This window comes from Heterocephalus glaber, unplaced genomic scaffold (assembly GCF_053883595.1).
Source record: "Heterocephalus glaber isolate CG9 unplaced genomic scaffold, H.glaber_assembly_v1.0 deba00001744, whole genome shotgun sequence".
Lineage (NCBI taxonomy): Eukaryota > Metazoa > Chordata > Mammalia > Rodentia > Bathyergidae > Heterocephalus > Heterocephalus glaber.
In genome coordinates, this window is record NW_028258450.1 from 2,247,243 (window position 1) to 2,270,864 (window position 23,622).

Here is a 23,622-nt window from a genome sequence, read left to right on the forward strand (position 1 = left end):
ATTCAGAGTGTAGGTGCATTCAGTGGGAGCTGTGGTCACTTTTTTATGTGTGTTTTTTTTGGTACCTGAGGATCAAACTCAGGACCTTGCACTTTTGAGGCAGGTGCTGGGACCACTGAGCTAAATCCTGGTCCTTTACGTTATTCTTATGATCATGGTCATTACATGCAAGACATTTTTTTTTTTTTTTTGCTACTGGGGATTGAACTTGGGACCTTGTGCCCTGGAGGCAGGTGGCAGAACCACTGAGCCAAATCCCTGGCCCAGGTGCAAGACATTTTTATTGGCTCAGGTTTCCCCTCCCACATTAGGGTCTCCAGGGTGGCTGCTGCTTGTCCTCTTAGGGTAGTGTCTTCTGAGTTCATTAATTCTTTCAACAAACTTTTACCTAAGACCTGCAAGGTACCAGTCTGCTGTCGGCTCAGTGAACCATACAAAAGTCCGTGTCCTGCAGTGAACGTTATAATGGGGAGTCTGACAAATGAGTGAGTACAGTGTGTGGGCCGTTGTGTACCTGCTGTGAGAGAGAAAGCTGGTGTGTGTCGGGGGGTGCATCAGCCTGGGGCCCAGGCAGAGGTGTAACTCGCTCAGCACCCCATTCTTCCGGGCGGTCAGACACCTGCCTTTGCTCCCTCACCTCCAGCCCACGGCCGGCCCTTTCCCCTCCCTGCCCCTGCCCAGTGAGCCTGCCCCCCTTGCTTATTCTCCTGTCAGATCTCTGTCCCTCAGGGAAAGCTTCAGGCCCCCCGGGTGAATCGGTCTCCTGTGAGTACTGTCAGCGCACTGTCCCCTTTGTTCTCTCCTTGTCACCTTCATCACACTCAACAAGGAGGTGTCTGAGTTGTGCCTCGGGATCATCCTGAGATTCTGGCAGACTGTGTGCCCAGGACTGGCTCTGTGTTGCTTGCCACCGTGTGTAGGGCACAGAGTAGGTCCTTAGCGGGGATTTGTCCCAGGCATGAGTGTGGAGAGCGGGGTGCAGTGGGGGCAGGATCCCTTGAGTGTCCTAGCCCACAAAAGCTCTTCCCACAGCAGTGTCCCTGGGTGCTATTCTGTGAGAGATCAGCCCAAAGTGAAAACAAATGCAAAACCCCCATGAGAACAAAATACGTGGGGCAGGGCCAAACAGCAGAACACCATTTGGCAATGAAAAGAAAACAAGTATCACCAAACACAGTGGAGCAAATCTGTAATCCCAGGGCTCAGGAGGCTGAGGCAGGAGGATTCCAAGTTGGAGTCCAGCATGGGCAACTTACTGACTTGTCTCAAATAAAATATAAAAAGAGGGGGCCGGGGATTTAGCTCAGTGGTTTTGCTGCCTGCTGCGCAAGCGCAAGAACCCGAGTTCAATCCCGGTACCAAAAATCATTCAATCAATCAATCAATCAGTCAAGTGCTGGAGGTGTAGCTCAGTAGAAAGCCCTGGGTTCAGTCCCCAGGACAGGGAGTGTGTGGGGGGTAGGGTGGGAGGAAGGGTGAAGATGCAGCCAGGACCTAAACGACTGAAAATTCCGGAAAAAAGTGTGCGGCAGAGCCCCCACCATGTCGGGGAGAGAGGAGCACTGTGCGCTATGTGCCCAGCAACGTCTGTGCCCTCACCGCAACCCAGAGCCCCTTCAGGGACAAGCAGGGCCCTCGCTGTGGCTAGGGGAGGAGGAGGGGAGCTCCTGTCCTGCAGGCCAGCCTGGGCCCGGGCTCTGCAACCTCTGCCCCCATCTGTGAACCCAGATGCCCTGCTGGACCTCACCCCTCTCTCCACCGGGCCCCTGAGGCCCCTCCTCCAGTCCCTACCTCCCTTCCTGAGCCCTTGTCCCTTTCCTGGGACCCCTCATTTCTTAAGTCCCCATTTCCCCCTCTGAACCTCCCTTCCTCCAGGCGCCTCTGAGATCTCACCCTACTCTGGGCCCTCTGAGTCATGTCCCCCACTTGGGATCCCTCTGGGCCCCCATTCCTTCTATTCCTCTAAATCCATTCCATCTACCCACCTACCCTTCCACCCATCAGAGTTCATCCTCTTCACCCGGGCTTCTGTGGGGTAGTTCTGGGGACACTGGTGACCTTCAAAGCCGGATCCTACCTTCATGGGCCTGACAGTCTGATTGGAGGCCCATTTCCATCATCCTGAGTGGTTGCACATGCCTGTCCTTCTAGCACTTAGGAGACCCAGGCCATGAGAATTGCCTCGAGTTCGAAGCCTCCTGAGTGCTGGGATTTCAACTTCAAACAGCTTTATCTCTTCCTTTTTGTTCTGTTCTCTTCTGTTGTGTTCTGAACTCACGATTAGCCCAGGCTGGCGTTGAGCTTGCTGTGATCCTCTTGCCTCTGCCTCCCCAGGGCTGGGATCACAGGCGAGCACCGCCACACCCAGTCCTTCTTTTCTCTCACCTGTGTGCCCTTTCTTTGTCTTGCCTTCTCCAGCTGACAGGGATCCAGTATAATGTTGAAGAGGCCCTCAGAGTGGCATCACACCCTGAGCCTGCGGTCAGGGGGAAAATTCTGTCTTCAATGGTTAACTCGCAGAGTAGCAGGGCTTGTTTGTTTCCTAGTCCATTCCTTTGGCCCTTTATGTAAGGGAGCCCCTCTGGGCCTGTTTTACTGAGAGTTTGCATCAGGAATCTGGGAAGAGTTTTGTGAAGTCATTTTGCTGCATCTCATGAGAAGATGGTGCTGTTCTTCTTTAGTGAATTACATTGATCTCTCTTTCTCCCTCTCTCTCCATGATGCCCACGATTAACGTCTCTCTCCTTTCCAAGAACGCAGTGCATTGTCATGACCGATACTCACCGTGTTGTGCTATAGAACTCTTGAATTTATTCCTCCGAAGTGAAACTTTATGTCCCCTCACCGACATCCCCCTCCTCTCCTCAGCCTCAGTCCTGATTAACCACTATTCCCCCTCCTCTGCCCTAAGTTCCACTCCACAATGAAACGAGATCCTGCAGTATTTGATTATCTGTGCCTGGCTGATTTTGCTTCACTTAATGACCTTTGGGTTCGTTGACATTGACTGTATTAGTCAGCTTTGGCACCGAGGGACAAAATACCTGACACCCATAACTTAAAGGAGGAGAGGCTTATTTGGCCCCTTTTTTCATTTTTTGTTTGTATTTTGAGACCGGGTTTCCCTATGTGGTCCAGGCTGGCCTTGAACTCACAGTAAGGCTCCTGCCTCAGCCTCCTGGTCTGCTGGTATTACAGGCATGGTTCATCCCAACTGATGTGTTTTTTAAAGCAGGCTTTTTGTTTCTTTGCTTTTTGGTGGTGCTGGAGACGAACTCAGGGCATTCAGCCTGCTGAGCTCGTGCTCCACCATTGAGCTGCAGCCCGGGCCTTTTTTCTTAATGTCCTTTTAGTGGACATGAAGTGCTATTTCGTTGATTTCTCCGGTGATCTTTATTATTTCCTTTTACTTATTTTGGATTTAATCTCTTCTTCTTTTTCTAGCTCCTTCCTTCCTTTCCTCTCTCTATCCTTCTTTCTCACTTTCTTCTTTCTATTTTTTAATTCTTCTTCTTTCTGTACAAACAGAAATTTCTAGGTGGAGTGGCAGACACTGCAACCTCAGCACTCAGGAGGCTGAGAGGCTGAGGCAGGAGGATTGCCAAGAGTTCCAGGCCAGCCTGGGCTACACAGTGAGTTTAAGACCAGCCTGCGCTTCAGAGGAAGACATATATAGTGTATATATATGACATATGTATCTGTGGTATATAACACAATGTTTTGATAGATGTACATTGTGGAATGACTAAAGCGAGCTAATTAACTAGCAGTTATCTCACATTCTTATCTTTTTGTGTTAACAATATTTAAAGTCTACTCAGCAGGTTTTCAAGTACACAGGGCATTGTTAGGAGCCCCGGGCAGCACATCGTAAACAGCCTGAACCGCACGGCCTTTGACCAACATCCCTCCACCCCCTTTCTTCTTTTCCAATGGAAGCGTTTTTAAACTATAAATATCCCTCCAGCTGTTACTGTACCTCATGCTACATATGTCAACATACTTCCTTTCTTATTCAGTTTTACAGTCCTACTTTGTCTTTTTTTGGTGCTGAGGTTCGAACTTGGGTCCTTGCACGGGAGCAGCAGGCAGTGAAACCACTGAGCTAAACCCCCGGCCCTACAGTCCTACTTTCGATTTCCTCTTTGCCCTCTTGGGTTATTTACTTTCCCAAGTTTTGTGGGATTTTTGAGATGTCTTCATGTTTTTGATTTCCATTATGATCAAAGCAAAATATTTTATAATACTTCAGTCTTTTTGTTGTGGTGGTGGTACTGCAGGTTGAACCCAGGGCCTTTGCCCTGAGCTTCATCCCCAGAACTTTTTGCTTTTTATCTTGAGATGGGGTTTGTCTAAGTCATCAACTGGCCCAGCTCAGCTTTGCTGAGCTCAAACTTGGGATCCTCCTGCCTCAGCTTCCCATAGTGCTGGGATTACTGGTGTGCCCCACCATGCCCTCCTACTTTACTATTATAGACAGTACCTGGCCCCGGCCTGTTCCTTCCTTCAGTTGGCCAATCCCACCTTTTAATTAGAAGGCTTAATCCCTTCGCCTTTCCCTGTATTTGTGGAAACAACTAGACATGTGTTCACCGTCTTATGCCTTGTATTCTGTCTGTCCTTTCTCTCTTTCTTTGTTTCTTTCTTCCTTCCTTCCTTCCTTCCTTCCTTTCTCTCTCTCTCTCTCTGTCTCTCTCTCTCTCTTTCTTTCTTTTTGTACCAGGGATCGAACTCGGGTCCTTGCACTTGTGAGGTAGGCGTCAGAACCACTGATCTAAATCCCTGGCCCTTCTGTCTGTCCTTTCTGACTCCTGTTCTCCAGCTGTTCCTTTACTGCCTTTTTAAAAGCTTAATTCAATATAATCTTAATGTTCCATTTCTTTTTTTTCTTCTTAATGTTCCATTTCATTTCCTTGTGGCTCCTTACACAAACCTTTAAAAAGCTTTTTCTCTCAACATGATTACAGATTGCTAGGAAGTTTCCAAAGCAGTTTCCAGTGGTCCTGGGCAGTCTTCACCGATCTCCCCTGCTGCTAATCAGTGTTTGGATGTCACTTTGGGCCCAGCTGGAGGAAAGGGGACGCTGTGAAAGGAGGGCTGAGCTGGAGCCGAGTGGGAGAATCACCTGCCCAAGGTCCTGGGTTCCGTCCCTCGCACTGCCAAAAAAATGTTAGAGCCAGGCGTGGTGGCACACCCCTGTGATCCCAGCACTCAGGAGCCTGAGCCAGGAGGATCCCCCTGAGTTCAAGGCCAGCCTGAAATATAGAGGCCTCGGGAGGGAGGGCCAGGGTGCAGCACTGGGAGGAGACATTAGTGTAGAGGGACTGCACCTGCTCCAGAGGGTCCCCCAACCCAGCAGGGTGCTGATCCCTGCACCTTGAGAGGAAGCCACTAAGGGGTGGGGAAGGAACTTCTGGAAGGATGAGAGGGGCACTGCCAGGGTCTCACACAGGGCCCCAAATCCTGACTTCTCCCCGCAGCCCGGATAGAAAACCCCAGAAGTCAGGGGACCTTGGGGTGCCCTGCAGGGCCCTCCGTTGTGGGAGATGGTTAGTCTCAGCGTCAAGTTAGTCTACTCTACTCTGGAGCTCCACTCAGCTCCTTTCCTTCCTTTTTAAGGCTGAATAATATTCCGTTAATAACATTGTATTTCAATTGGAATATAATTGTACAATGGGATATTCTTCAACCTTAAGAAGGAAGGAAATCCGGAAACATACTGTACACGGTGAACCCCCAAACTGACTCTAGGTGAATCAGCCAGTAACAAGGGACAAAAGTCATGATTCCATTAATGTGAGGAACCAAGAATGGTAAAATTCATAGAGACCAGAAGTGGATTGGTGGGGACTGGGGCTGTGGGAGGGATAGAGTTTATATTCTCAGCGTGGCAGGATGAAAACAGCTCTGGAGATGGAAGAGGCACTGCTTATAGCACAGTGTACATGTATTAAGGCCGCTGACCTGGGCACTTAAAAAGGTTAAAATGGTGAGCCCAGTGCTCAGGAGGCTGAGGCAGGAGGGTTTCAAGTTTGAACCTAGTCTGGGCAACTTAACAAGTGCAAGGCCATCCACGATTCATACATAGCAAGAGCTTGTCTGAGAGAGAGAGAGAGAAATTTTTATGTTGTGTGAATTTTAGCACAATTTTTAAAAATTTTAAATGAGAGGCAAAGTAGCTGTTTCAACCTACCAAAGGCTAAGGAATGTATCTTCAGCGGAACTGCACTGCAAAGGTTAGAGAAAGCCCTGCAGCCTAGGGAGAGGGACCAGTAACTCCATGGGGGATACACAAGCTGCTTTTCTTATTCAAATCCCTTTGAAGACAGGCAGCACCACTGACCTATATACCCGGCCCTCAAATCCCTTGCAAAGAAGACTTTTAGAACACAAATAATGAATGGTATTGTGTGCTTTTAACCTGTGGGAAGAAAAGGCATGCTGGGAAGAGCCCAAGGTCTGAGGGGAGAGAAGGGCAAGTTGTAGCCAGGCGTGAGTTGGCGTGAGCCCCAGCAGGTGGCCTCAGAGAAAGGGGAAGACTATAGACTCTAAAGGAAGCATGCTGGGCGTGGTGCCCCATGCCTGTACTCCCAGCACTCAGGAGGCTGAGGCAGGAGGATTGCTGTGAGTTTGAGGCCAGCCTGGGCTACATAGGGAGACTGTTTTTCAAGATAAATAGAAAGAGAAAAGAAAAAAAAAGGCACCACTACCATCCCCAAACAAAGAGCCACAGCTAATAAACTGACAAAGAAGGCAGAAGGGAATCATTAAAAAGTACTTGACTGGGGCTGGGAGTTTAGCTCAGTGATACCGCACCTGCCTCACAAGCTCAAGGTCCTGAGTTCAATCCCCAGTACCAAAAAAATAAGTACTTGATTAATCTGGGCATGGTGGGCCGTCCCTGAAATCCCAGCACTTGACAGGCTGAGGCAGGAAGATTCCAAGTTTCAGCCCAGCAAGAGATTTAAAAAAAATACTCTTCCTTTTGTTTTTTTTATTTTGGTGCCAAGGATTGAACTCAGGTCCATGTGCTTGTGCAGCAGGTGGTGAAACCACTGAGCTGAATCCCCACCCCTAAAAATAATACTAATAAGAGCCAAATATTTAGCTCAGCAGCATGGTGCTTGCCTGGGAAGCACAAGGTCCTGAGCTCAATTGGTGGTTTAAAAAAAACCACCTCCCCCCCAAAATAATAATAATGCTGGGAATGTAGCTCAGTGGTAAAGCCCTGGGTTTCATCTCCTGTACTGAAAAAGAAATCAAAATATAAACTTACTTTTCTTCTACTGCTCAAAGATAGGACTTTCCATTCTCCAAGACAGGGTGTCACTGTGTGGTTCAGGCTGGCTTTGAATTCACAGCAGTCTTCCTCCCTCAGCCTCCTGAGTGCTGGAATTATTCCAGGCAGGTGCCACCGTACCCGGCACTGGCCAACATCTTACATTTAGGTGCCCTGTGAGGTGGATGCCCAGAATATATCCTTGGAAGCAGATTTCTGGGAATAAAAGCAAACACAGAGCATGGGGTCGCATGCCTTTCAGCCCAGCTACTTGGAAAGCTGATGCAGGAAGATTGCAAGTTCAAGGCCAGCCTGGGCATCTTAGTGAGCCTGTGATTCAAGATAAAATAAAAAGACCAAAAAAATGTGAAGATAAAACAAAAAGGACTGGGATGTAGCTCAGTGATAAAACAGTTGCCTAGTACGTGTAAGGCCTTGGGTTCACATCCCTAGGACTGCAAAAAACAAAGAAACCCAAAAAGTCAATGTCACGCCAGGCCACATCAGCGGGAAAGGCCGTCACACATCGCCATGTCCCAGCCTTTAGTTCCAGGAAGTCTGAGTACACCTGTGCCCCTGCCAGGTGTGGGGAGCACAGGCTACACTACCTCTGCCCCCAGACTCCTCAAGGCAGTAGTGGCTCAGACCGACACCCACAACCACCCCCAGCACCTGGCAGCCACTTTCCCCTTAAAAACTGTCCCTCTCCCCTTGTTCATTGCTGATTCTCTTTTCAGACTCAGCCCACTCACACCCCAGTGAAATGAACAGCCTAGCTGCGTTCACAAAGCCTGCCCGAGTGGTCTCTCTCCTGTCTGCGCCTTCGATGCAGTAAACACACATCTTTATTGTCAAATTTTTCTCCATGGAGGCTGCACACTTGCCTGACATTGGGGGATGGGAAGGATTCCTTCCAGGTTCATTGTATCCTGAACTAAGAACTGGACAGGACACACAGAAAAGGTGGCGAGGGAGTACATTTATTGAAGGTGGAAAAGAAGCAAGTGCTACAGGGTAAAACTGGGTGTGGTGGTGCACTCCTGTAATTCCAGCACTTGGGAGGCTGAGGCAGGAGGATGAGGAGGGGTCAAGGTCACCCTGGGCTCCGTAGTGTGTTCAAGGCCAGCCTGTACCACACAGGGAAACCCTGCCTTAAAAAAACAAAACAAAACAAAACAAAACCCTCTACAGTCCAAGAGAGGGCTAGTGCAGCTGGAGGATAAGAGAAAAGGGTGTTTAGGGGTGGAGATTTAGCTCAGTGGCAATGTGCCTGCCTCACAATCCCAAGGTCCTGAGTTAGGTCTGTGGTACCAAAGAGAGAGAGAGAAAGGAGTCTTTGGTATCCAAAGTTCCTGGATCAGTTTCTCCCTCATGCAAATAAAGGACTCAGACATCTTTCCTATCAAAAACTTAGGGGCTGGGCTGGGGATTTAGCTCAGTAGTTCTGCTGCCTGCTGTGCAAATGCAAGGTCGGGAGTTCAATTCCGGGTTCAAAAAAAAAGTTTCACTAAGCCGAGCCTGTTACCCTATTGAAAGTGTTCTATGGAAAGACTCACTTGGCTTCCCTCCAGATCCGAAGGAAGAATTGAAAATAGCGTTTTTCGGTTTGGTGCTGGCAGCAGTGCTGGATTCAAATGAGGGATTGAAAATACCGCTTTCTGCTTGGCTCCAGGTACAGTGCTCAGCTAGGGAGTGGTTTTGGATCCTGTGTTCTGCGCATGTCCTCTGGGTTCTTATGACCCTTGAGCAGTTCTCTGTCACTTTGCCCCTGCCCTAATCTCCCGCCTCAGTGGCACCAGCAATGCAGTGGAGCATTTGCTCTGCGACATAAGGTTTTGCCAATATCATAGGTAAAAAATGCTACTTTGGAGTAGTTTTCATTAGTGTCCTTCACCCCCACCCTCCCCCTTTTCCTTTTCCTTTTCTGGTCCTGGAGACCCGGCCCAGGGCCTCAGGTGAGCCTCCCTGGCCCTCTGCTGCTGGCCTGTCCCCACCTCCATCGAAGAGGTTTTTATTACCAGGGACAGTGAGCACCTTTCCAAAAGGTTAAAGACCACCTGTCTATCTTTCTCTGTGAGCTATCTGTTTTGTGCATTGAAAAAAATTGGGACTTTGGTCTTTTTTTTTCCGTTACTGGGGATTGAACTCAGGACCTTGCACTTGCCTGGGAGGCGGGGTTCCACTGAGCTACATCCCCAGCCCCAGGTCTTTTTCTGTATCATTTTTAAAAGCCCTTTATATATTAAGGAGACAAGCATCTTGTGTATGATGTAAATTGTAAATATCTTCTCCAAGATTGTCTCAACTTTTATTTTGCTACAGCCTCATCCTTTTTTCTTTTTTTTTCTGTAATGAGAATTGAAACCAGAGGGAATAAACTGAGCTGCATTCCAGGTCTTTTTAAATTTTATTTTTTGAGACAGGGTCTTGCTAAGTCATTAAGGTGCCCAGTCTCTCAGCATGCTGGGATTTCAGGCATGGGCCACCACACTTAACTGGCATCACCGTTTCTTAAGCAATTTCTAATTGTGTTTCAGTAGATTTATTTATACATTTTCATTTATTGTGCTTGGTTTTCCTCTAGCTCTGTGTGTATGTGTGGGTGTGTGTGGCTTTTCTGAGACAAGGTTGCTGCAGACCAGCTGCAGTCGATGTAGGGTAGGAAGGGGAGATGTCTTGGGATGGCGATGAGAAAAGAACCTTCACAAGCAATGTTCAGGTTCCCTCTGAGAAGTCACAAGGTCTGATTTATTTTTATATCTTTAAGCAATAGCTGGGAGCATTGGGTGGAACATATTTATATTTTAAGTTGCCTTCGCAATTTCTATTGAAGTAAAGGTTATTTTCTTGCTAAACAAAGTACAATTTCTCTAACCTGTTTCATTTTATTGAACATCATGAATACATATTTAAAAATTACAATTGTCCCCTTATTTACCCACACCTAAACAGAACAGAAAGTAACTTAATCAAAATCTTTATATCAGTGGGGGTAAAAGCAAGATTTAATCAACTAAGTGTCAAACTTGTGGTCACCAGCTGGCCCTTGAGAAACTGCACAATGGTTAATATAGTTTGCTATTAGCTCTCTATTTTACTTTACCTCTATTCATCTTAACTAAATGCCATTTAGGTTCATAGTCCATGACCAGGAGATATTTACAGCACTTTGAGAAATATTGAGTAACTTGTCTCCTTAATGTATTTACCTGTTTTAACTTTCTTTCTTTTCCCCATTTTCCACTATTTTTTTCATCCAAAGTCTGTCTTTCCAATCTCTTCGTAAGACCCCTTTAGTAAATAGAATGTCAACAATAAGAGGGGGAGTTATGGTAGTGGGGAAACAGAGGGGGTTTTAGGAGAAGTTTCTTTAGAAGTGGATGTGGCAATAGAACTAAGAGAAACTGGAATTTAGGACTTGTGAGCCAGATCAGATTTCAATATATCATTAACAATTTGCCTCATGGAGAGTTTGTTGTTAGTCACAAACACAATGACTCCTGTGATCACAGTAACAATTATAAACATTATGGCAAGAAAAAATAAAACATGAGGGTACGATGTGTTCCACCCTTTCTTTCCCCCAGCTGGAACTTTGTCAAGCAGCAATGGAGGTCGGTTGGGCTTCACCATCTCCCCCTTTTTTATTTTATTTTTTTTAATTTGGCGATGTGGAGTTCAAGTTGGATATTCTTGAGGGCTCGAATTAATTGTCTGAAGATGACTGGAAGACAAAATAAGAGGATTAATATGACTAAAATGGTGATTCTCAGATTGATAAAAGAAAAAAAGGTTTTTGTTGAAATAGAGGAGGAGAGAGAAGACAGGAAGGAACTAGCTATTACTTCTGCTGAAGAAGTTTGCAGTTGTGCCTGACTAATAGCACTAACTTGTGAATGTAAATGTTGTAAATCTATGGACAGGGGAGTACTTTTCCATACTCCTTTTAAATGGGCCTGTACCTGTTCCCATGTCATATGACTGTCATTGTAGGGTAATCGCGTAACACAAATGGCAGGCTGTCGCTATGACCATGATAGGAAATATTATAAGAAAGCTTATGTAACAAAAAGTTATTTTCCTCACCCCCCCAGTAACTTAGAATGATTGGTGACTACCTTGAGGACATCGTGGTCCCAGGTGGCAGGATATAACACGGGGGGATCAGGCATATAAGTCCAATACATAGAATCCTCAGCTTTACACAAAAGAGGCATAAATAATACTTGGGCAGCAATTATAGCAAGCATAGTTACAAAGAGATTTTCAGCAATAGGTGAAGCCTCTCATTCAATGATCACTGCTCTCGCCTTTTCGGTCAAGCTCTTAAGCTAGCCCCAGGTCGGAGGAGGAACGGTCCAAGTAGATCTGGCCTGATGGCTATTTCTTGGTACTCATCCCTGAAGCTGCAGCCTTTGGAAAGGAGGAATGATGTGGGCCACTAATAAATCTTGAAAAGGAGGCGAGGAGGAATTACAGGGAGGACGAGGCATTTGTTCTTCAAAGGTGAAGTCTTCATACGGCGGGGGAGGCAATGTTCTGGGAGGGTAGTAAGGGGGAAGGCCCGCCAAATGGGTGAGTCAGCATTCAAAGATGCAGGATCTTGGAGATGATTCCCTCATAACCTGGATCTTTTTGTTGTAGTTGACCTTGGAGGGCCAGGGCCAAAATATTGGCTGCCCTCCCAGCCCAGATACCTCCCTAGTTTTGATCTCTAAACTTTGGTTGCTGAACACCCAGAAGAGAAGATCAATAACATTAGCATTGTAAGAGGAGTAGTGAACTCAAATATTATAATTTTACCTGGCTATTGAGCATTTTGGAATAAAAATATTGTTAAACTGTTATTATTGCCAATGATGGTTGCTCTTTTGGTTGGATCCCTGAGTAGCTATCTTTTTATAGGATGTCATCTAAGGAAAATAAATCAGCCTACAACTGTGCTTATTATCATAGGTGGCTGGAGCATAAGAGAAAGGCAAATATCTGAATCAAAAGGTTATTACCATAAACAATGTTAGAAGACCCATACAATTAGAGGGCATAAATACATTTTGTAGACCAGAAAAGGAGCAATAATATTACAGTTATATAAAACATTATGTTCTTTAATGTAGTTTGGTACCAAAAGCATCTGTGTAATAACACTCTTGTTTATGGCACAGAAATTAATCTTTTGAAGATGACCAATGTAGACATATCACAATAACATATTCAGAGCTTAACCAATGTGAACATTTTATAATAACATATTTAGAATTTAAACTTCAAGGATAACCAATATAATCAATTTATAATAACATATTGAGACAATGTTTATTGTGGTCTGTCTCCTATAAGATTATGAAATTTACTAGGGGGTCCCTTTAGTGAATTAAGACCAGAATAATTATTTTCCGGGTGGCCACTTCATTATTCATCAAAGGGAGTCCCCACAGTCTCTATTTACTTTGACAAACAAATAATATGAATATTTATATATCTTTTTATTTTACAACTGTTTATTGTAATTTGATTATTGCATGTAGGTGACAATACACATTACTTTTATAAAGTAAAAGTGACAAAAGTGACAATACAAATTACTTTTATAAAATAAATCTCGGTGGCACTTTGACCAATTAGCAACCTGGGAAGGAGGGCATGCCTTTAATTTAATAACATTTATCTGTAAGCCAATTTAACAATAGGTGAATATCTTTAAAAAAAAATTTTTTTTTTTCAAAAGGTGAAAAGAAAAAGAGAAAAAGAAAAACAAATTGAGCTCAACTGTACAAGCAGACAACAGACAAACATATAAGACAATTTATAAAATTAGAGTGCACTCAAATATATTTGGCCAAATTGAATTATAATATCCTCTTTATGATTATTAGATTTATAATTGTATGACTGGTCAAAAACTTTGGAATAGTCAATTAACAGAGATCTCTTGAGATTAGAATCAGAATGAAAGTGCTTTTATACCTGTAAATATAAAAAGAGCCTTTTGAAGTTGTCCCCCCCTTTTTAAATTTTTTTTACCATAAATCTATAATTATTATTCCTCTGGGGGCATCATTAGGTAAGTGCATCTGTTCCTGGGCAGCTACCCATTCCCCATTTCCAAGAGCATATCCATAGTGATTTCCTTCTTTTGTCTATGTGAATGACCTAATTCTGTTTTGACCTTATCTTCATATTCCATTTTCCACAGTAAATAATCCCCTCCTGGTAGGCAGGCTTTTGTTACCTGTTGCCAATCATATGGAGTCATCCATTTTCCTCCTAAGTTTTCTAGCAGAGTCATAGTATAGGGAAAGGAAGCCCCATACGAATGTACACCAGCTTTGATTTCTTTTAGTAGTTTCAAAGGTAAAGGCTCCCATACCAGCTCATAGTCCCAGTCTGCGTCAAAGATGACAGGAAAGCAGGAGAAAGTGGCATCGCCCGCCACAGTAGCTTCATGAACAACCCCTGAGAAGCCAACCTGATTTGGCGGTGGAGGAAAATGGTGCTGGCGAGCCTTACCTTTAACCTTTTTTGGGCTACACAAGGCAGTAGCTTGTAAAGGTGACCAATCAGGATTATGATATCAAGCTGCTTGTTCCTCTAAGTCCTTCTCCTCTGAGGGAGATAATGGCTCATCTGTGTCATTTTCATTTTCTAATACACCATAAATGGAAGGAGGTTTTTTAGTCTTTAACAGTGGAGTTTTCTCAGTGGGTGCTGAAGGGAAAGTATCTGAGGGACAAGAATTAATCATAGAAGAGCCCATAGATTGATTAATCACAGACCAAAAGGAGAAGATATTAACAGGAGTTTTTCTGGCCCATATTCAGTATAATGTTTCTGTATGTCTTTTCCCATACATCCCCAAGTATCCGCATCCAAAGTTCCTGCATCTGGGAACCAAGGACAACATTCCTGAATGAAGTCCAGGAAGGCTGATAAATCTTTGGTAGCAACCTTAACCTTATGAGATTGCAAACAGTGTTGTAAAATATCAACAAAGAGTCCTCTTTCTTTAGACCCCTTGTGGCCCATTATCTTCTCTATGTAAGTTCTGACTATTCACCAATCTCTTAATCGCCTACTCCTTTCTCTGAGTGCGGGGCCTGCAGTGCCCTATTGGGTGAAGTCCGCCCAAGACCAAACTATAATTGATTACACCCCTTATCTGCCCCATGTTGGGCGCCACCTGCCACAGACCAGCTGCAGTCGATGTAGGGTAGGAAGGGGAGATGTCTTGGGATGGCGATGAAAAAAGAACCTTCACAAGCAATGTTCAGGTTCCCTCTGAGAAGTCACAGGGTCTGATTTATTTTTATATCTTTAAGCAATAGCTGGGAGCATTGGGCGGAACATGTTTATATTTTAAGTTGCCTTCGCAATTTCTATTGAAGTAAAGGTTATTTTCTTGCTAAACAAAGTACAATTTCTCTAAGCTGTTTCATTTTATTGAACATCATGAATACATATTTAAAAATTACAATTGTCCCCTTATTTACCCACACCTAAACAGAACAGAAAGTAACTTAATCAAAATTTTTATATCAGTGGGGGTAAAAGCAAGATTTAATCAACTAAGTGTCAAACTTGTGGTCACCAGCTGGCCCTTGAGAAACTGCACAATGGTTAATATAGTTTGCTATTAGCTCTCTATTTTACTTTACCTCTATTCATCTTAACTAAATGCCATTTAGGTTCATAGTCCATGACCAGGAGATATTTACAGCACTTTGAGAAATATTGAGTAACTTGTCTCCTTAATGTATTTACCTGTTTTAACTTTCTTTCTTTTCCCCATTTTCCACTATTTTTTTCATCCAAAGTCTGTCTTTCCAATCTCTTCATAAGACCCTTTTAGTAAATAGAATGTCAACAATAAGAGGGGGAGTTATGGTAGTGGGGAAACAGTGGGGGTTTTAGGAGAGGTTTCTTTAGAAGTGGATGTGGCAATAGAACTAAGAGAAACTGGAATTTAGGACTTGTGAGCCAGATCAGATTTCAATATATCATTAACAATTTGCCTCATGGAGAGTTTGTTGTTAGTCACAAACACAATGACTCCTGTGATCACAGTAACAATTATAAACATTATGGCAAGAAAAAATAAAACATGAGGGTACGATGTGTTCCACCCTTTCTTTCCCCCAGCTGGAACTTTGTCAAGCAGCAATGGAGGTTGGTTGGGCTTCGCCACAAGGTCTTGCTATGTAGCCCAGGCTGGCCTCAAACTCATGGTGAGACTCCTGCCTCAGCCTCCCAAGTGCTGAGATTACAGGCGTGCATCACCACACCCAGCTCCTCCAGCATTTTACTATGATCCATTAAAAACCTACAGAAAAGCTGAAGAAATGGCACAATTCTACCACCAACACCTGACCATCCCTGATTTACTCACCACTAGTTCATCTACCTTTCCTGAGCCTTTCAAAGTCCATCACAGGGACAGCGCACTCTCCAAATAACTCAGCCCACAAGTGGTTAAACTACAGTTCAGTACTTATTAGTACTTCTTTCTGTTTTAAGTTTTCAATATTTAGATTTTTCCTACTCCCAAGATAGAAAAGAAAACCCAGTATGGTGGCACACGCCTGTGATCCTCCTCCCTCACCCTCCTGAGTGCTGAGGCAGGAGGATCACTGTGAGTTCAAGACCAGCCTGGACTACATAGCAAGCAAGGCCCTGCCTCAAAAAACCAAAAAAGGTGAAAAATATTGACTTCTGTACTCCAGCAATTCTGTTTCCCTTTTTATGTGGGGAGTGCTGATTCATTTCAAGCTTATGTTGTGCATGATGTAAGGAAGGAAGGAATACAATTTTTACACATTGAGAGACTCCATTTTAAAATTATTTTTATGGAGATATCACCCACATAAGATTCACCCTTTTTTTTTTTTTTAGTGCCAGGGATCAAACTCGGGTCCTTGCACTTGCGCAGCAGGCCGCAAAACCACTGAGCTAAATCCCGGGCCCTAGAGTCACCCTTTTAATGTGTACAATTCCTGAGTTTTCAGTACATTCACTAAGGTGTGCAACCACCACTACAATTTCATTTTTTAAAAATTAATAATGTCACCTGCCTGGGATTTAGCTGACAGGCGCTGTGCCTGGCTTGCAAGCGCAAGGTCCTGAGTTCAATCCCCAGTGTCAGAAAAAATTTTTTTTATAATGTCACCAAATGGCTGTCCAGCTTTTCACAGCGCTTATTTTAAAAACTCCATCTTTCTGCCAGAGGGGAGTGAGGCCATCATCGTCACCCAACGTCTAGTGTCCCACCAGCTTGCATTTCTCTTTGTTCTGACCTGAGACCTTCTGGACTGCATCTTCAGTGAGATCGCGCTGTCGCGCTTTGAAGGAAGGAGAAAAATTTGACCTTGCTTCCTAGAGACAGAAGCCGGATTCCCCAGCGACTGTTGGTAAGCCATACGGGTATGATGAAAGGCAGCAGGAAGCTCTGCAGGAGAGAGGCAGAGTCAGCTTGGTCTGCCCTTCTTCCTGTGCACCCCCGGCCCAGGCAGGGACCGCCCCACCAAGAGGCACCTGCAGCTCGTGACTGAGGCAGCCAGAGACGTGGGAGGAGAGGCCCAGCGTGTCCAAGGCAGTGCGGGCAAACTCGTCGGCACTCTTCACCAGCAGCCCGGTTGACCTTTTGTTGATCATGTTTGTGGAGACAAATGAGGGGCTCACTGTCTGCAGGACAGGACGGAAGGGGTCCAAGAAACAATGCTCTCTGTTAATGTGCCTCTGTTAAGACCCACCCAGGTCTCCTGTCTAGCTGAGTGTCCAAGATCCCCAGACCTAGACCTGGCCCCCAGGTGTAGACCCCGCCCCTATGCTACATCCCAGCCTAGGGTGAGACCACAACCCCATGGATCCCCATTAAGCCACTGATCTCTAAGTCACCAGACTCTCTTCCTTCTCCTCCAGAGCTGCTACCCCAGCCACATCCCTTTGAGCCCTCCACCCGCCCCCAGTCGGGCACCTGGATGGTGACACCCTGAGGGGAGTACTCTGCGCCCACAGCCTCGGAGAAGCACTGCACGAAGGCCTGCAGAGGAAGGAGAGGAGGTCCCGGGAGTGAGGCCCGGAGGTCCCGGGAGTGAGGCCCTGATCCCCAGGCCAGGTACTGTTGTTCCCCTTGTCCCACCCCCATTCAGCGCTTTCCCATCATGAGCTCCTTCCCAGGACACAGGGAGAGGGAGGACTCTGGCTCAGCAGGGCGCCCCCCTGGAGTCTGAGGGTCCGGGTACCTTAGTGGCTGAGTATAAAGCATGAGACGGGAAGCCCCTTTGGCTGGCTATGGAGGACACGTTGACGATGACGCCTCTGCCTCTGCCGGAGGGAACCGCGTTAGAAGGTGGTCGCTGCCCAGGGGGATAAAGGGGCGGGGTGCTTGTCCCCACCCACCCTTAGCCCGAGCCCTAATCTGAAAGGCCTGGGGAGAGTGGGGACTGGGACCTGGCATGGTGGTGCATGCCCATAATCCCAGGAGCCCGGAGGCTGAGTCAGGAGGGTCACGAGTTGGAGGTCAGTTCAGGCTGACACACACACAAAAAGACTTGGAAGCGGGGCGGGGCTGGAGAAAGGGGAAAGCCTGGAGGCTGGGGGCATCGATGACAGAGCGGCTGAGGGCCTCTCACCTGCTGACCATCTGGGGCAGGACGATCCCGGTCATCTGCAGGCAGAGGAGGTGCCCATGTCCCCTGGCCTCCTCATTGAGGGGCTCTCACTGCCCCTCAGGGCCTGTCCTGGGCCCCCCGCCCTGCAGGATGGGGACGCTCCGGGGTGGTCACAGCTGGGCTGCACCTGGACCCGGCCCTCCCCGCCCACTGACCTGAGCCGCCGACATCGTGTTGCAGTTGATAATATCCGAGATGCTCTGGGGACGGAAATGGAACCGGCCACTCCCTCGCTCCCCAGCCTCATCACACCAGCCGCATCTTCTCATTTCTTACCTTAATTTTTTTCTTATTTTAACAATTCACACATTTGGGGACAAATGGTTCCCACTAGAATTTAAAGCACACCGTCCTTTGACCATCAACTGCACTTGTAGCAACATGCGCCTTTCCAAGATTCTCACACACAAGATGCTCAAAGCTATTTGTTGCCAGGCCAGTGAGGTGCTTCGGGCCTGTGATCCCAGCGACTTGGTAGTCTGAGGCAGGAGGAGGATCACAAGTCTGAGGCCAGCCTGGGCAACAGAGTGGTTTTAGCGAAATCCTGTCTCAAATAAAAGGGGCTGGAGATGCCGCTCAGTGGTAGAGGGCCCCTGGGTTCAGTCTCCAGTACCAGGGGAAAAAAAGTAGAATGTACACACAGCAATGTGGATAAATCTTTAGTATAAACAAATGAACACATGCCAGGCATGGTTGTACATTCCTGTAATCCCAGCATTTGCGAGGCTGAGGCAGGAGGATCCCCTCGAGTTCAAGCCCAGCCTGGGCTACACAGTGAGACTCTGTCTCAAAACAACAACAAGAAGAAAAGATAAAACACTCAAAAAACCACAAATTAATCTTTAACCTCCACCCTTATGAAGACATGAAATCTTGACCGTGTGCTCAATATGTACCCCCTTTCCATCGGCACCAGGTGACCCCTATCCTGACTCTAACACTGGCAGAATCATTCAACAGGCCTGAACTTAGTCAGGTAAGTGGGATGCTGGAGTCCACATCCCTTCATCTTGGGCTTCCCGACTTAGCATTTGTGAGACTTGTCCCCCTGTGGTGAGAGAAGGTCATCTGTGTTCACTGCTAGAATCCTCCATTGTGGGAACTCAGCGCACTTCATCAGCCACTCATCCATGCATGGGCATCTAGGTCATATCTGTGTTGATACTGTAAGAAATAATTTACTAGGCACACTCGCCAGGCTGTTGGTGGACACTGCTCTCATGCACAATGCAAGGGAAAGGAAAGGATCACGTGGTAGGCAATTGCAGTAAGTGTGTGTGTGTGTGTGTTACTGGAGATTCAATCCAGGGCCTTCTCACTGAACTACATCCCCAGCTGTTTTGTTTAAGGGTATTTTTTTGTTTGGTACAGGGGATCAAACTCTGGTCCTTTCACTTGCAAGGCAGGCGGGGGAAACCACTGAACTAAATCCGCAGGGCCCCCAGCTCTTTTATATTTTTAAATTTAAAAAATTTGAAACAGGGTCTCACTATGTCACTAAGTTGCCCAGCCTGGGCTTCTAACTTTCAATCCTCCTGCCTCAGCCTCCCAGAGTGCTGGAATTACAGGCATGGGCCACCTTACCCACATAAAATTAAAAATTTTGGCCATCCATGGTGGTGCACATCTATTTTCCTAGCCCCCAGGATGCTGAAACAGGAGGATTACATAGAGTTCAAGACCAGCCTGCACTACCTAGCATGACCCTGTCTCAAAAAAAGAAAATTTAAAACTTTTATACATTAAAGGATACTACCAACAGAGAGAAAGGCAACCCCAAATGGTAGAAATTATTTGCAAATCATATATCTGATAAGGAAGGAATTTCTAGAATATATAAGGAACCCCTCTACCTCTCAAACATTGAATGAGTCATAGAAGAAATCACAGGGAAATTAGAAAACACTCCGAGAACCCCGAAAATAAAGTAGAATGAGTGCACCACAGAGGAGTACTTATGAGACCCAGAAACAGCCCTGCTAAGGGGGAAATGTATAGCTGCAAGTGCATTAGAGAAAGAGAAACGGTTAAAATCAACAGCTCTTCAACTAATGGAAATAGACACACTAAACCCAAAGCTAATGCAAGATCACAAGACTAAAACAGAAGCTAGCAAGATAACAGAGACAGGCCACAAAACCAAACAAAAAACGTGGTTCTTTGTCCAAAAAAAGAGACAAATTACAAAAATCAGAAATGAACTCCAGGGGTGATGGTGCACAGCTGTAATCACAGCACTTGGGAGGCTGAGACAGGAGGATCGCTGCAAGCTCAAGGCCAGCCTTTGGACTACACAGTGAGACCCTGTCTCAAAACCAAACCAAACCAAACCAAACCCAACCAAACCCTCCCTATGAGGAAAAACCCATGGACCAGACAGCTTCACTGCTGAACTGTACCAAGCATTTAAAGTAATAAGAATCCTTAAACTCTTCTAAAACCTTAAGAAAGAGGGAACAGGGCTGAGGATTTAGCTCAGTGGCTCCCTGCCTGCCTTGCAAGCACAATGTCCTGAGTTTGTTCCCCAGTACAAAAAAAAAAAAAGAAAAGTTGAACATTTCTTCCCTTATTCTATTTTTGCCGTGATACTGGAGCCAAAGACACTATAAGAAAACTACAGACCTATATCCTATATGAACAGTGATGCAAACATCCTAAAAAAAAAAAAAAAGTAGTAGCAAACCAAACTAACCAGCACATTGAAAGGATTATCCACTACTCCCAAGGGGGATTTAGTCCTGGAATGCAAAGATGGTTCAAAGTTCAAAACTCAATTTATGATACATATTACAAGAAAGAAGGGGAAAGACACGATCATCTCACGTGACCTGGAAAAAGCCTTTAGAAAATGTAACAGCCTTTCGTGATAAAAACATTCAGCAAACTAGAAATAGAAAGAAACTATTTCAACATAATTGAGCCCATGTATGAGAAGCTATTGCCTGGGTCATACTCGATGTTGATGGACTGAAGGCATCGGAAGCCCCAGCCTGAGAACTCATGCTCAAAAGGCACTGAAACTGGAAAAGAAGTGCAGTTATCTCTGTTCATAGATGCTAAGATCTTCTATGCAGAAAACCCTAAACACACACATAAAAATTTTTAGAACTAAAACAAGAATTCCCAAAATAGCAAAATACACAACCTACACAAGAAAGTTAGTGGCAGAACTCTTGGCCCTGGGCTCCACCCCCGGTGCCACAAAAGACAAACAGAGTCCGTGTGCTGCTGTACACCAGCCATGGATAGTCGGGAAAGGGAGCTAAGAAAACAATTTCATTTAAAATAGTGAAATAAAAAAGAAGGAAAGAAAGAAAAAGAAGAAGTTAGTCAAGGAGGTGAAAGACTTGCATGGGTAAAAAACTAGAAAACATTGCTAAAGGATATTAATGGAGACCAAAATAAATGTCAAGACAACCTAAGTTCTTGAGTTGGAAGTTTTCGTTTTGTTAACATGCCAGTTGTACCTCCACTGATCTACAATTCAGATGCTAGCAAAACTCAAAGGACCCAGAAGAGCCAGAATAAACTTAAAATAGAAGAATAAGATTGGAGAACTCAGTATTGTGGTTTCAAAATTTACTACAAAGCAGCCAGATGTGATGGCACACGCCTGTAATCCTGGCCTTCTGGGAGGCTGAGGCAGGAGGATTGCAGTTGAAGACTAGCCTGAGGACTTAGCGACTTAGAGACCCTGTCTCAAAATTTTAAAAATGACTGGGGATGAAGCTTAGAACAAAGGCATTGGGTTCAATCCCCCATAATAAACACACACACAAGAAAAGAAAAATAGAAAGAAAGAAAGGAATACTCGGAGCCCAATGTCATCAGCACCAATGGTGCTCACCTGAAGTGGACAAGAACAGAGTCTGGAATTAACAGCTGCAGATGATTTTTGATAAGGGCACCAGGATCACTCACTGGGGAGGGGACAGTCTTTTCAATCAGTGGTGCTGGGGAAGCTGGATATTCACATGAAAAAGAATGACATTGCCGGGGATTTAGCTCAGTGGTTCCCCCACCTGCCTTGGAAGTGCAAGGTCCCAAGTTTGATCCCCGGTACCAAAAAAGAAAACAACAAAGAAAAAGAATGACGTTGTGCCCTTGATCAAGAATACCCCAAAGCTGGGCATGGTGGTGCACACCTGTGATCCCAGCACTCTCAGGGCTGAGGCAGGAGGATCACAGTGAGTTCAAGGCCAGTCTGAACTACATAGGGAGACCTCGTCTCAAAAAAAAAAAAATCCACAAATAAAGCCAGGCCAAGTGATGCACATCTGCAATCCCAGCTACTCAGGAGGCTGAGGCAGAAGAAGGATCATAAAGTTCAAGGCCAATCTGGACAACTTAGCCAGACACACACACACACACACACACACACACACTCTCTCTCTCACACTACTCCTAATAAAAATTTAGAGAATCCACATTGTCTACAGGGCAGCGCTGGTTCTCCCGTGTAGGTAATTCTTTACACTTAGGACCAGGCAATATGAAAGGTGAGAACCGGGCTCAACCCAAACAGTTGTGCAGGTTGGGCACTGCACAAGGGTGCGTCATTCAAGGACAGAGACTTGTGGTTGTTTTAAACAATTTTCCAGCCAAAGGCAAGGAGCACCTTGCTCTCCGGACGCCGGTGCATTCTTCGGCCTGCCCAACAGAGGGCACGAGAGCGCCGCGAGCGGCCGGGGACTCACCTGGCCCACATTCTTGGTGTCCAGAAACTTCCCCAAGTTCGAGCCGGACAACAGGCCGCCATACAACATGCCCACATTGTTCACTGCGCAAGAGGTCGCACGGTGTCCCTCACAGGGCCAGGGACACTGGGTGGGGGACAGGGAGGGGACTCAGTGCAGCAAGCGGGCGACTCACCCAGCACTCCGATCTCCAGGCCCCGCAGTCCTGCCTCGATGGCACCGTAGATCTCCAAGCCCCCGGTGAAATCGGCCTGAATGACGCGCGTGGACCTGCCGTGGAGCCGCTCTGGAGGACGGAGGGGGATCAGGCTTTGGCCCCGCCCCCGCCCCCGGCCCCAGCTCACTTAGCAGCAGCCTCAGGCCATCAGCTGCCCTAGACCCCTGCCCAGGGCTGGGCGGAGCTTCTGCACGCGCACTCACCGATCTCCCCCGCCTCGTGCTCCAACTTGCTGAGGTTTCGACTGATGAGGACGACGTTCAGCCCCCTCCTGGCCAGCTGCGGAAATTCATTCACTTCCTCAGTACCCCCGCTGCCCCCCACCAGGTACTGAGGATTGAACCCAGGGCCTTCCCACTGGGCTGCTTTGCCAGCCTTTTCAAATCTTTTTAGACAGATGCCCTCTCAGTCGTCCAGGCCTGGTTTCAACTTGCGATCCTCCTGCCTCGGCCTCCCAGAGTGCAGGGATTCCAGGCGTGTGCACCTACACTGGCCTATTTTGCACATTTGGTCATTTACCGAGCCAAGAAAGATGGGCCACGTCCTGACCTTGAAGCTCAGTGTTAGAGCCCTGTGGTCACAGCGCTGGGCAGAGAAGCGCAGCCCGGGGAGGAGGAGGAAGTTCCAGGGAGCACAGCTACGAGGACAGCGGGCGGACCGACATGGCCATGGAGGCTGTGTGGGAGGGAGCTCCAGGGCCCAGCCTCCGCACGGAGACTCTGCTTCTGCGCTGGGCAGTGTAAGCACCCGCTCCACGCCTGC

The 23,622-nt window shown here is 46.4% G+C and overlaps 1 protein-coding gene and 1 long non-coding RNA gene across 3 annotated transcripts in view; one reads left to right on the plus strand and one right to left on the minus strand.

Moving 5' to 3' along the window:
- LOC110347259 (uncharacterized) overlaps nt 1–23,622 on the plus strand; it is a 27,058-nt gene continuing 3,436 nt past the window's right edge. The window contains exons 1-4 of one of the 2 annotated variants that reach the window (XR_015447187.1): nt 1–485; nt 8,851–16,683; nt 17,195–17,390; nt 18,008–23,187. This is a non-coding gene — a long non-coding RNA (uncharacterized LOC110347259). The remainder of the gene's footprint in view (nt 486–8,850; nt 16,684–17,194; nt 17,391–18,007; nt 23,188–23,622) is intronic. The other variant, XR_015447188.1, reaches the window with a different exon arrangement.
- The window catches only part of LOC101723489 (very-long-chain 3-oxoacyl-CoA reductase-B), a 12,838-nt gene continuing 5,318 nt past the window's right edge, over nt 16,103–23,622 (minus strand). The window contains exons 3-11 of the mRNA XM_087200735.1: nt 23,064–23,139; nt 22,819–22,929; nt 22,644–22,726; nt 18,102–18,146; nt 17,908–17,942; nt 17,518–17,599; nt 17,250–17,315; nt 16,808–16,957; nt 16,103–16,721 (exon numbers count right to left, since the gene is read on the minus strand). Of these exons, the coding sequence (XP_087056861.1) occupies nt 16,593–16,721; nt 16,808–16,957; nt 17,250–17,315; nt 17,518–17,599; nt 17,908–17,942; nt 18,102–18,146; nt 22,644–22,726; nt 22,819–22,929; nt 23,064–23,139 (777 nt within the window). The 3' untranslated portion in view covers nt 16,103–16,592. The remainder of the gene's footprint in view (nt 16,722–16,807; nt 16,958–17,249; nt 17,316–17,517; nt 17,600–17,907; nt 17,943–18,101; nt 18,147–22,643; nt 22,727–22,818; nt 22,930–23,063; nt 23,140–23,622) is intronic.